Source organism: Anticarsia gemmatalis, chromosome 7 (assembly GCF_050436995.1).
Source record: "Anticarsia gemmatalis isolate Benzon Research Colony breed Stoneville strain chromosome 7, ilAntGemm2 primary, whole genome shotgun sequence".
In the NCBI taxonomy this organism is placed as follows: Eukaryota; Metazoa; Arthropoda; class Insecta; order Lepidoptera; family Erebidae; genus Anticarsia; species Anticarsia gemmatalis.
Genome location: NC_134751.1, coordinates 12,894,277 through 12,907,649, shown reverse-complemented (window position 1 = coordinate 12,907,649; position 13,373 = coordinate 12,894,277). Strand labels below are relative to the sequence as shown.

At 40.2% G+C, this 13,373-nt stretch overlaps 2 protein-coding genes across 3 annotated transcripts in view; one reads left to right on the top strand and one right to left on the bottom strand.

Moving 5' to 3' along the window:
- LOC142974073 (phosphatidylcholine:ceramide cholinephosphotransferase 2-like) overlaps nucleotides 1-8,448 on the top strand; it is a 149,158-nt gene extending 140,710 nt beyond the window's left edge. The window contains exons 1-2 of one of the 2 annotated variants that reach the window (XM_076116203.1): nucleotides 2,959-3,367; nucleotides 4,091-8,448. In XM_076116203.1, coding sequence (XP_075972318.1) covers nucleotides 4,117-5,457 — 1,341 coding nt within the window. In that variant the 5' untranslated portion in view covers nucleotides 2,959-3,367; nucleotides 4,091-4,116 and the 3' untranslated portion in view covers nucleotides 5,458-8,448. Of the gene's footprint in view, nucleotides 1-2,958; nucleotides 3,368-4,090 lie in introns of those variants that run through there. The other variant, XM_076116202.1, reaches the window with a different exon arrangement.
- LOC142974074 (uncharacterized protein KIAA0930 homolog) overlaps nucleotides 1-13,204 on the bottom strand; it is a 67,173-nt gene extending 53,969 nt beyond the window's left edge. The window contains exons 1-3 of the mRNA XM_076116204.1: nucleotides 12,865-13,204; nucleotides 6,963-7,123; nucleotides 5,507-5,689 (exon numbers count right to left, since the gene is read on the bottom strand). Coding sequence (XP_075972319.1) covers nucleotides 5,507-5,689; nucleotides 6,963-7,123; nucleotides 12,865-12,973 — 453 coding nt within the window. The 5' untranslated portion in view covers nucleotides 12,974-13,204. The remainder of the gene's footprint in view (nucleotides 1-5,506; nucleotides 5,690-6,962; nucleotides 7,124-12,864) is intronic.
- Nucleotides 13,205-13,373: the final 169 nt, after the last annotated feature.

The window sequence follows — 13,373 nt, the reverse complement described above, 5'->3', positions numbered from 1 at the left end:
TCATTTCAGCTCCTCGCCACATGTTTTATCTCTCTATCAGTTTTTACCTCATCAGATCAAGATTCGGTCAAGCTGATATGCAAGCCATGACATTATTTATTTTTCAGTTACTCGTTTTCCAGCCATTTGTACTACAACAATCTTTTAGAATGTTATTTCTTGGTGCTGTTTCTGCTCTGTTACCATAAATTTAATTATTATTTTAGTCACTTCCCACGAGAGTCTAATTACCTATACTAAGTATTTTGTTTTGCATTTGACTAATTATTAGCCTCTTCAGAATCCCCTTAGTATTTTCTATTCTACATGTTTTGTTCAACCATACAACACGTAAATCCTTCTCCATTATAAGCAAGTCGGCGACAAAACGAACATAAATCGCCGGCAATTATCTCAAAGACGTCAATAGCACGACGAACCACCTTCAAAGAGGGTATTATTACAAAACTGCTAATCTATACTTATATTATAAAAATGTAAAGTTGGTTTGTTTGTTTGTTTAAACGCGCTAATCTCAGGAACTGCTGGTGCGAATTGAAAAAATATTTTACTGTTGGATAGCCTGTTTATTGAGGAAGGTTATAGGCTAAATAACATTACGCTACAAACATTAGGAGCGGAGGATCAACAAAAAATGTTTCAAAATCGGCGAAAATTATGACCCATTCTCGCTTATGTGACGCAAACGTAGTTGCGCTGATCAGCTAGTATTAAAGACGGCTTTAAAGAAACAATATTGTGATCTGGAGACAATGCCTTGGGGCACGAATAGTACCACTCGTTATAATAATGGCTATTCGGAAGGCTTTGGCAATTGTTTGATGGTAGACTCTGTAATTTTTTTATTGACTTCTTAACATTGGAGTGTGGGAAAGTAAGACTTGATTATTTTATGAGCAAAGACAGACAGGGATAGACGACTAAACTGTTGTTCTATCACGTTCTTTTCGGGACAATTGTCAACTTAACGGTCCGTCAAAAAAAAATGGGAATAGTGTACAGATTGTTCCAGAAGCTTTCTGAAAGAGTTCTTTAAATAACGATTTTAAACTCTCGCGACGTCTTAACACGTTCGCTGCCCCCGACGCGTATGTGCGTTTCGTAAAACGCACATATCGGGGGCAGCGAACGTGTTAAGCGCGATTGAAAATTAAAGGTTAGAATACCTTATTTGTTATAACTAAGCAGCCACATCAGTCAGCCCGTGACCACGTTTGATGTAATTGATTAGATTATTATCGGTGATCGATGATCAGAGTTCTTCAAGTAAGATTTTAAGAGCCCTGCCTCATTAGGACGCCATAGCGGCATCGCTGGCTACTTATCCAAGCAGCTAGTATTGACATGTCACGTTGCCACACCGTCGCCACGTGAGTTAGGTGACATACATTTCAATATTAACTGCTTGGATACCAAGCCAGTGACGCCGCCATGGCGTCCTAGTGAGGCAGGGCTCTTATGTTCTAAAGATTCATGTACCTAAGAATAACGCACTAGTTTCTGATCCTGTCCAAGTGGCTCACCTTGACCCAACTACACGCGTGAGATTTGCATACAAATCGTATTGTTACGGGCTTACGGCCCAAGTATTTGCAAGTTTGTTTATTTGTCAGTGAATGTATGGTGAATGTTGTTGTTTTCAATATTTGCACAAGTGGGAGGAATTTCCACGAAAAATATTGCTCGGTTGTTTTTTGATTTATGTTCTTCGTGACAGAAATGTTATGTTTAAAGAATAGTTTTGTACTATTTACGTAAAATTTTGGTGAGTTATGGACAAAATACTGTTATTGGGTAGTCTTGGACAAATAAAGACTGTATATACCTGTACTTAAACTTTACTTATCTCCAAAGATTCTTAGCTTCTTAGGTGCAAGTATAAATAATAGGGAGATCTTCATCCAGAAAATGCATATTTTTCTATGAGGATCAAAAATGTATTCATTTATAGTTTATTATCAAAGGCCACCCATGGATATGTCCCTTGTAACCCTCAATTAATATCTGTCTTTACTAATCAATTCGACGTACCCGCATAATATACCACGAGATGTCCACTCAATAAGAGGTACTAATCTAATAAATTACTTGCACGATTTGTATCGGACTTTAGACTATTGGTCATAAATGGAGGACTATGGGAAAATATAGGACTGAGAAAAGAAGAATGTTTGTACATCTGTTACAAGTCTCTACATAAATACTCTTTCTTCTTAATATGTTCTTGCGTCATATAATATAGTTTTAAGTTAATTCTATGTATAATAAAAAGATCTTAAGCAAGGTTGCTCTACCTTCGACGCAGAAACCCACACATTACCAGTATCTACATATTATTAACATTCCGATCTGTGTATATTTGTATGGAAAATTATTACGCCATCACTAACTAGCCGTGAACCAACAACCGGCCTACCTTTTATGACTTCTACATATTTAACCGAGAATTCATCATGATATTACAACGTATTACATAGCTATCTGTATTTTTCAAACAAAAAACGGATGTGCCAATCATATCTCTGTAGCTGTACAGTTCAATGTGAGGGCCCAAATTGTGATTCATAAATATACAGTCCTCCTAAAATATGATCTTTATAATTCAACAGTTGAATCTGTGCCAAAAAGGTCAGTATTCGATACAGGGACTCAAACTAACAAATCTTTATTTTCTCATATAAGCGTATGTACAAATGCGAGAGGCTACCTTTTGCATTATGTAATCCCTTCATGTATATGCACGAGAAGTGTTATATCTATTCGGAATAAGATCGTAAATGTTTCATTCACGATGAACCTCCGCGCCTCCGGTGGGCGCGGGGCGGACGGGCGACCGCGGCCGGCTCGTTCCGCGCACATCGCGCCGAGTGCAGCCGCACCGAGCGGAGACTGGAACGACTCGCTGTGACGTCACCGCGCGCGTAATTACTTCCATTGAGCCGAGCGTGCGCGAACGTTGCCGACGAAACCCGAGCGGCGCCGGACCGAAGCCAACCAGTGCTACTTTTCTAGTACGCGGTCGCCACTTAGCACGCACGCTCGCAGCGACATTTCTCCGACGTTGAATAAAATATTATTTGTGTTATCGCGGCCGAGGCCTCTGTGTAGTGTAGTGAACATCGGTGTGAACACGAGATCGTTTTTAGAAGCGACAATAAGTTGCGCCCCCCTAGTGAGTGCGATTCCGTTACCCGTGCAGTGAAGTGTGTATGCATATCGTTTTCCATTTCGACCTCGTTTACGTGCCTGTGATTTAACTGGATGCAAGCCCGGTTTTCCGGCTTTCTATCTGTCTCATATAATAGACGGGACAACGAATCGATGTGTCCCCACGATCCCGCTGAATGACAGCTCGTACATTGATCAGGTAAGTCGAAATACGGTGCGAGACGGCCGCTATCGATGAGCTTTCTATACGCGCAAAGACAACAACTCGCGGAACGTGTAGCGAAAGAGAAATCTGTCGTCGGGGGCGATCTATAATTATTGTCTCGTGGTTGTACGGCAAACTGCAATGTTTTGTGTGGCGCGAGCAGCGGAACGGAGCTGCTCGTCCGGCGCTACTCGGTGCACAACAAACATCGGCGGCTAATTATTATCATCTGACAATAACGAGCGGGAGGGGCGCCGGTGCCGGCTCGCCGCCGCCGCCACCGCCGCGCGCCTCCATGTCGCGCAATCAAAACCCTCGGTCTTTGAACCGTGCCTCCGCTGCCATTGTTACTTGTTTATGTTATGAATATTCTAGAAAACACTAAATACTTGTGCGACAACTATCACTCATCGAGACAAACCAACAAAAATAACCGAGTTTAACAAACAGAGCTCGATAAACATGCAGGTAGGGTGACCGCTCGTAACAACGTAAACAAACCATATTTGTACACCTCATGACTAAAGCAATAACGATCGGATAACCTCAAACAATTCTATACATTGGAATATAGATGCTAAGTGATACTTTTTAGCAGTAAAAGTTAGTGTTAACTTAACAGATGTCAATTACGCAGTTAATCAATCAAGCTGACCTATTAAGAACTGTCAAAACATCGTTAGACTTCAACTAACATAAGCTTTATCTCAATTTCAGGTTCGTTCCAGCCAAATGGTGATTGGATGACGATCTCTGTGCGCTCCCCAGACAAGGAGCCTTCACCACCTAAGCAGATCAACTTCGCGGAACCTCTGGTCGAGTCGGTGCGCGTGTACCTCGCCAATGAGCTGCCCTCCAAGCAGCTAGCGCTGGTCCCGCGCGCGCCTGAGCCGCCAGAACCCGCCGCATCGCCACCCGCCACGCCGCCGCTCTGCGATGTCGACATAGCAGCGCACACCGCTCACGACGAAATCAAAGGCATTAACTTCGAAGCGCGCCTCAAGCGCAATGACCTAAACAACAACGCGTCGCGACATCAGAACGACAGTCGACTCAACGGCCACATGCCCAGCCAGGCGGAGCTGATGCAGCGACAACCGCTGCTGGCGCGCACCGTGAAAACGGACGCGCCGCAACCCACCACGGACGAGTCGGATCCCGACCAGGACCATTCGCCGCAACGCACACATGCCGGGGACTTCATTGTCGAAATCCCTCCCGGCACCGTCAGAGAAGAACGATATCCCAAAGAAATATGGAAGACAATCCTATCGTTTTTCTTCCTATTTTGTTGTGTCTGTATAAACATGATGTCGCTGTCGTTAGTACACGAACGACTGCCGGACAGAAATACGACACCGCCGCTCAACGATATCGTACTAGATAACGTTGCCGCCCGAGACTGGGGGCTGGCCGTATCCGAGTACCTGATCATGATATCGACGACGGTCGCCATGCTGGTAGTCGTCTTCCACAAACATCGCTTCATCGTCGCGCGGCGATTGTTCATGATCATCGGCCTACTGTACCTGTACCGGTCGGTCACCATGTTCGTGACCGTTCTTCCGGTGTCCAGCACCACATACTACTGCAGCCCGAAGAGCAACAACACTACGCCCCTGCTAGTGATCAAGAGAATGTTCTACTTAATATCGGGCTTCGGTCTGTCCATCAACGGCAAGCACACGTACTGCGGCGACTTCATCTACTCGGGGCACACGATGGTGCTGGTGCTGTCGTACCTCATCGTGGCGGAGTACTCGCCCAAGAAGCTGTGGCCGGTGCACTGGGCCATGTGGGGCTCGGCGGCGCTGGGCGTGTCGTTCGTGCTGCTGGCGCACGGGCACTACACGGTGGACGTGGTGATCGCGTACTACGTGACCACGCGCCTGTACTGGACGTACCACGCGCTGCTGGTGACGCCGCACCGCGCCGGCTCGGGCTACAACCACTACATGATCCAGCGCGAGTGGTGGTACGCGCTGTTCTCGTACCTGGAGCGCAACGTGCGGGGCCCGGTGCCGCGGCGCTACGACTGGCCGCTGCCGTGGCCGCGCAGCAAGCTGTTCAGCCGCCTCAGCTAGTGACGCGCGCGCGCTGCGCTGCCGCCGCCCGAACGCGTATGACGCTCACCTTTTGCGAGTGCCGCTTGAGGACCTGCAGCTCCTTGGGGCTGGTCCGCGTGCAGATGGCCAGCGTTAGCGTGTAGTCGAACTGATGCACGATGAGATTGAGGTAGACCGTCTCCTCCCAGTCGATCTCCGGGTCGCCGATGGGCAGCTTCTTGGAGTCCTTGCGGAACACCTCGACGTCGGTCTGCGAACATCGCATCGATGAGTGGCCGCGGCGACGTCGGGGACGTCGAGGGGACGCGGTGTTTGGCTGTGCTTAGCGATCGCGTACACGAACCGTGTGGAACATTGAGCGACCGTTGCGTGTCGAATGTGATAATTCGCAAATTGAGCATAATATTATTTATTTCCTCACGACACATCCGATGCTAACCGTTCATTAGATAGTGACGACTTACTTTATCTTAAAGCTTTTATTGTTGAACATAATTGTAAGATTTGATTTATTTGACAAAGAACAATAATCGATCAAATAAGTACCAATGGACTGTTGATACAATTTTGGTTTGTGTAAATTGTATAGTATATGTATAAGCGGTATGAACAATCTCGAATCAGATGAAATGAAGCAAACTTAGTATTTATTATAAAAAACAATGTACTGTGATGAATGTAATGTCGCGCGTCGACAGAGCGAGCGTGTGAGTGCTACAACTGCAGTGCGAGTGCGGGGGTGAGGGTGGGGGTGTGTGCGGAGAGTGCGGTGAGTGCGGTGACGGGCTGCGTTGTACATACATACTTGTTGTATAAGACATCATATTTTTATATTGTTTAAAATAAAGTACATACTTAACTGTTGTTAATGCATACTTTTTGTTTCCTAATTCGGTAGAAAGTAACTTGATGGAACGGTGCTAAATGATAAAGCAACAGAGTGAGTGCGCTACCGCGGGCCACATGACTCACGCCAACATTCCACGCGTATTTAATGAAACAACAAACGATACGCACCACGTTGTTTAACACCACTAATTAATGCATGTTATCTATCAACAATCACAAGCAATAACTTGATGATATTATGCACAAAACTTCATCACTACTATGTACATTTACATAGTCCATACATCTCTTTAATTTAGCAGTATCTCAATTTTTTACAGACCCATTTGGGTATTTATTGTTGCCAAAGTAAAAATTAATGCTAATTGACAGACAACTAATAAAATCTTATCGGTTGGCAACCTTTGTCATACGTGTAACTGTAATAAATCAATTTATCCACATCTGATATGGAAAGCCTTCAGAAGATAAAAACAATCATGTAAAATACAGATAAGCCGCGCCCGGTGGCACAAAGACTGAACAACTCAAACCATTGTATAATCGTAATTCATTTCACGCCGATGTTATACACAAAATGTATGTTAGACTGCCATAATGTCCAAGTTATCTGATAGTAGGGCTCGAAACTGTCATTGTGTGATACTCAGTAGTAAGGCTATTGTAAGACTTACCTCATACTTAGGCAGGTAGCGCGAGGATCCCTTCACGTGACGCTTCCTCACGAAGAACAATAGGTCGTCGCAGTCTATCGACTGTTCCTCTTGAAACAGAAAGTGCCGCACAAACAGATCTGTCCAGTATGTCGTTCCTTGTAAGATTACGAAACCAGACTCTGGAAAATTGTTAACAAAATGTATTTACGTTGCACAAAATCTGTTCATAGTTTTTGTATTTAGTTTATATTTGTATCAATGCTGGAGTATCTGAATGAAATGTCTTGTAAATTGCAAAGTGCCTTTAAAATGTTACGAAAATCATGTCATGTATTCTATTTATTGTTGAAATATGATTTATCTTGTTCGATTGATATTGTATGAAATGAACACGTTCAGGTCATCGTCATCCACGCATCTTATCACATCGAGCATTGTGTGACAGATAAGTGAACAATACACACAAAGCACATGGAATTATTATATAAATCATTTGTAAATTGATAGTAAAAATCGGTCGAGATAACTAAGGAATTCTCTAACGTATAATAATTAATGTTGAACTATAAGCTTTTACTGAAATCATTCCTGAAACACTATAATTATAAATTAACCATGACGTTTGTAAATTACTTTCCGTAATCCTTGTGTAATGAGATCTTTGTATGTAGTTATTGGTAATACATGTCGGATACATTGCTGCATACACATGATTCAATGAATTAGTTCAGTGAGTACGACAGGACATGTATGATGTATACAGTGTAATCGTCATTACCGAGTAGTAGGGCAGGTACTAAGTCTCTCGGACAGCTGTATTTTTGGCTTTTGTGTACACATCGCCTTAAACTAAACTATGTAAATGAACTGTCTGATTGATGGAATTTTATAAAATGCTAAATAATATTTTTTTAAAGTGTTTAGAATACAATGATACTTATATACAATTTGTATGTTCTCGTTCTGTAACTTGTAAATATTTATTGTAAATGAAGAGCCACATTAAAAAACTTAGAGGGAATTATCTATATGTATTTATATGTAGAGTTAAAGTTACCTGCTTATGTAATATATTATTTAGTCGGGGATGTGTGAAAGACCGGTAGCGTGGCTAGGGTCTGCTATATGGCAAGTTAGCTTACCCTTCAACCGTCTTAATTTAAATACCCTATTAAGATTTTAGGGCATTTAAAACAAGATAGCAAACATACCTCTTAAAAAATAGTTTTAATAAAGACTGGGCCTATTAATAAAACTTGTCGTATAGCGACATCTAGCGACGAACTATGGGTAAACAAAGTACAGTCAACAAGACAATACACCGTTTCCATTGTAGTTATCGTTTCCAAGTTTATTACTGAGGCTATTCAAGTTCAAATGTTGTGGGAGGCCACATTCCGAGTTCACAAAGTGTTCCCTTAGTGATACGTCAACATAATATATGTACGGAACGTGCAACTGTTTATACCAACGCTGTTGTAAGTTATTAAATGTTTTTTCTTAATTCATTTGTTTTATATTATATCCCTAAACACCCCAAGATGTTAAGTCAATATCCCAGAACACTCTGCAACTAATATTATTTTATTATATAATATACAGATAAGTGAAGGTATAGGCATAACACTGTACCTACTTTTGTTGAAATAAATACCTAAATTGTTGTAATAAATAAATATACCCAATAACAAAATGAAAATATCTAACAGGGTGGGGATACATACCATTAAAAACAATGGTAATCAGGGGGGTAGGGTCAACACTCTCTCAATGTCCATAACATTTTACTTCGGGAATCGAACCCGAATCAACATTCAACAGACTTACTGGTACGATTGTACCGGAACAGCTAGCTTGCTGTCTATAACATAGAACCAGCTTTATTTTTAGAAAACTCAGCCTGAGGCTAGAATCATGGTATAACAGCAATTGAATGTTACCTAGATCAAATTATAACAAATTAAAATATTTATTTCTCACTTATTGCGACACTAACGCCATCTAGTCTTAAAACTATTAACTAAGGCATATGTAAAACCAAATGTTGGAAAATAACGTATCTTTACTAGCAAGATTTAAAGATATTAAAATACCTACAGACATAAAATACAAAAAAATTGTAGCTACCTTTTGTAGTAGAGAAAATACTTAAGATGTCTAGGAGTTTCAACAAATAAACAAAGGTGGCTAGACATACTGAATACTGACATCACAGTAAGTATCAAAATAACTTAAATAATCATATGCCTGTAAAACAGAATCACATAAAAGTGTATAATACTAGTCGTAACATGAGGTTAGCTGAGCCTTCAATTATTCGCAAGGATACGCAAAAGAGGCGCGTTTAAAAATGCATACTTTTCGGTCTGTACACGGGACTGCTAGCCGACTGTTTGCCCGAACCATATGGGTAAAAGGATGAAAATAGACCCTTTGGCTACATGGTACATAAGTCATAAGCGACCACTTTGTTGGTAAATGAACCAAACATGTGTAGGCAGAGGTAGTACACCAGTAGCGCCATTAACATTGTTAGTCTCATGTAATAGGGGGCGAGTCTATTGCCATATATACCGGGCAGGTGACCAAACTATGGGCTACTAAGCTATAAGTAGGTATTCTAGAATGAATTAAGCCCGTCGTTCACTAGCCTAAGCAAATCTCCGGTACTCAACGATTTTAGTTTCCAAGCGACTACTGCCATACATATCTATTAAGGTTCCTACACGAGTCGCGTCGCCTAATTACTCCCACAGCTGGGACTGGCTTAGAAAAGACCAGTAATACTCTTCCCGACTGAGACGAAATGGAGAAATTATATTATCAGGATAGGACTATTATGCAAAAGATTTGCAAGTTATAGACTTCCAGCACTGAAAGGATTCCAGAAATAAATGTTACAAAAAGGTATTGAATTTACAAACAAAATGGATGATGTGCGAAGCTGGAGCACGCTACGTGCATGTCACGTTGCTTTGCTTAGAAAGTTATTTAAGCTGCGCTGTAAGTTGCATACGTGCAAGAATCCTACCGTTCAGACGTATTGTACGAGGGCTTACAAAACCGGCCAAGTGCGAGTTGGATTCGCTCACTAAGGGTTCCGCACCATTTTAAAACCAGCAAAAAGATTATGTATATTTAAATATTTATTTGCTTTATTTTATTTTTAGTACCTATTTGTTGTTGAAGCGGCAGCTGAAATACATCATATTATTATGTGACAATTGATTGCGTCTAACTAGCACGGTTCAAGAGACAGACTGACAGCGAAGTCTTAGCAAGAGGGTACCGTTTTTACCCTTTGGGTACGAAACCCTAAAAACTATTAAGATACTTAAAAAGAATGAAATATTAAGTTTTGTCTAAAGAGACGAAGGACTGAGTAGTTTTGCAATTCTGCTAAGCTTTTCATGAAAACAATGCTATAATAATGCGTATCAATAGTACTGAGTTAATCGCTGTTTCTAAATACATCGCGGTATTTCTGCTATGACCTAGTTTTGTTCAGTGTTCTGACCATTAACCTCATCACAGGTATTTCACCTATTTGCAATTAAAACTAACAGCCAGTTAGTTCTATTTTCTAAACACGATACATGGTTGATGTACTTAGAACATTATTTGCAGCACAATGCTAGTTTGGTTGAAGAAACGAATTTGGTTGTACGGAGTAGGTATAGAAAAAGACTAGAAAGCTCATACATACATACATCATAAAATCACGGCTTTTTCCTAAGGGGTAGGCAGAGACCAGAGAAAGCTTATATGACACGAACATTTCGTTAACTTTATACACATCGCACAGCTTAAGTATGATCTAGGAGGTTCAAATTTTATTTAGGAATACTAAAACAATCGAAACAAAGTAGGTATAGCAAATATCTGCAGGAATATTAAGAAAAAAATTAAACACGAAAACAGTCAAAAATTACGTAGGTAGTAACTATTTATTAATCTATAACTTAAGCGTAAAGTGCCCAATAGGATTCATCATCAAAATCTATAAAAATATCAGTCTCAATTAACGTACGAAAAGTAAAATTTCAATAACAACATTCGAGCAGTCCCATATGGATAACCGCTACCCTATACCAACAACGTAACAGCTGGCAGAATGGTTCCGGTTTTTACACACAATTATTAAGGGACCCCTAGGGTACGGCGGCAAAAAATCGACCACCCTCCAAAACTGGCGGTCGGGTGACACGCACCGAACGATCTCGCCAAATAATACAGTTACCCTCAATATGAGTCATCGCTTGCCTTGTCAACGCGAATGTTCGATCGCAATTAGGGCACGGGTCAATGACCAGCAAAAGGTGAAATGGCAGAGAGATAGATAAAATGTAGTTTCAAAATATATACCTTTAATAAGATAAAGGTGTAGCTGGTCTACGAAATAAAGCACGAGTGTTTGACTAGGAAAAAGGACACTGATCATCTACTAAAGAAAGAGATCTGATGAATGACGTGAAATGAGGATCAATGACGGAGTCACGGATAGACGGGCAGAGGGACGTGACTAAGATGTAGCTTAACAGTTAAATTCCTCCTAATATTACCACTGCCAAGGAAGCTCTGTCTACCTGAGTATGTCTTCCTATGCCTAAACCACTATAACAATTTGGGTGACATTTTGTAAATAGTTTAGGCTCAAGAAAGTAGTTTTGTACAGTTGTTTTTATAGAGGAAATCTCACAGGATTATGCAGCAAATAAGCTTTATAAACACAATACACACTGTACAAGCACACAGGCTCATGGGTAAGAGTTAGGTAGTACCTATTTAATACATAAACAGACAGCAAATGCTAAACTTGCCATTAATTTAGTTCCCAATCCACACTCAGCCGGCATAGTGGACTCAAGGCCTTACCTTTCCCTTGTTTGGGAGGAGACCCTTGCCCAGCAGTGGGTCAGTTATGGGTTTAAAAAAAATATTCATATGACTTGATAAACTATTTTTGCCTTCATAAATATCTAAGACACCATGAACATAAATCAGCTAGGAAACAAAAGAATGGCATCTTCATAAAACAGATAAGAAATACTGGATGCTGTTATACTTTTTACAGGTCATTGGGTAAAAGTTTAAAGGTGGAGAAAATGTATTAAACAAAAGTTTAGAAATAATGTGATCTCCACTAATAACAGATTTAATTTGACTGGCAGGTGGAGATTGACTACTTTTATTACAGTTCAAGTGCATGTAAATATTGTAACCAGAAAATATCTTACTATACACTTACATATAGTAAGATATTTTCTGAGTTCACCTAAGTCATTAATTTACAGCCTCATGTCAACAATAGGCCAAGCAAACTACTAAAAACATAAAGTTAAGTAGGTATATTTTCTTTCGTCCACTAGAAGTAATTCTGAAAAACATGAGCTGCAAAATACAGAATCTTTCAGGTTTTATGGTATAAGTTCCAGCAACCTCAAAAGAATAAACTGCCCAAATCAGCTAAAAAAAAAGAAAAACAAAAGAAGACAACAAGAACTGATAACGGAATAGGTACCTAGTAGCAGTACCAGCAGTAGCATAGACACAATATTTTATCATATAAGAATAGTTCAGTTATAAAAAGCAATTTTAATCATGATTGATTCAAATTTTATTTTAATTAGTTTATAAGGAAAATTCTTAACACACACCCTCTTCTTTAAGCTCAGGAACCACTGTATATTATTTATACCTAATAGGGATATAATGTTTACAGCTTTATTGTTAATTATGAGACCATGTAGGGTAGTAAACTGATTAACATGATAATTGAGGAAATTTTAAATGAAATAGGTAAAATCTACGTCATAGAATCTGGCGCTAACTGAGATAATATCCAGAAAAAGCAAATAGACCGTTTAACATACAGTAAGTAATAATAAACAATAAAAATATCGTAATGTAGAGCACTCACCATCTTTCATCAGCTGACGCATTTCCTTGGTTCTTTGGAAGTTGATCTCCTCCAACAATTGCTCCAACATCGTAGCGCTCTTCAGGTACGTGGAACCTCCCAAAGCCATCTCTCAAAGAGCGAAAATTAAATGCTTTTTCCAAACAAACACTTTCAAGTGTCAACACATTCCAACAGGAACCAATTTCGATATATTTATTAATGCTGCGAGCTCCAAGGCACATATTATCCAGCACAGCGCCCAGTAATTACACCTTTTGTTATAGGTACATTATTTTTAAAATTGCTAAACACTTCATTTTCATTGAAAATACTGTAGGTAGATCACCATCTAGCATGAAATTCAGGAATCATTGACAGCAGCGTTCAAGAATTTTAATGTGGTCGTCTAAAAATACTATCGTCAAGTTTTAGAACGATAGTTTATTTGAATTTGTTTTACAAACGTAACAAAACGTATTAAAATAGTAGCTTACACGTAGATATAATTTAATACTGTTGATTAAGTT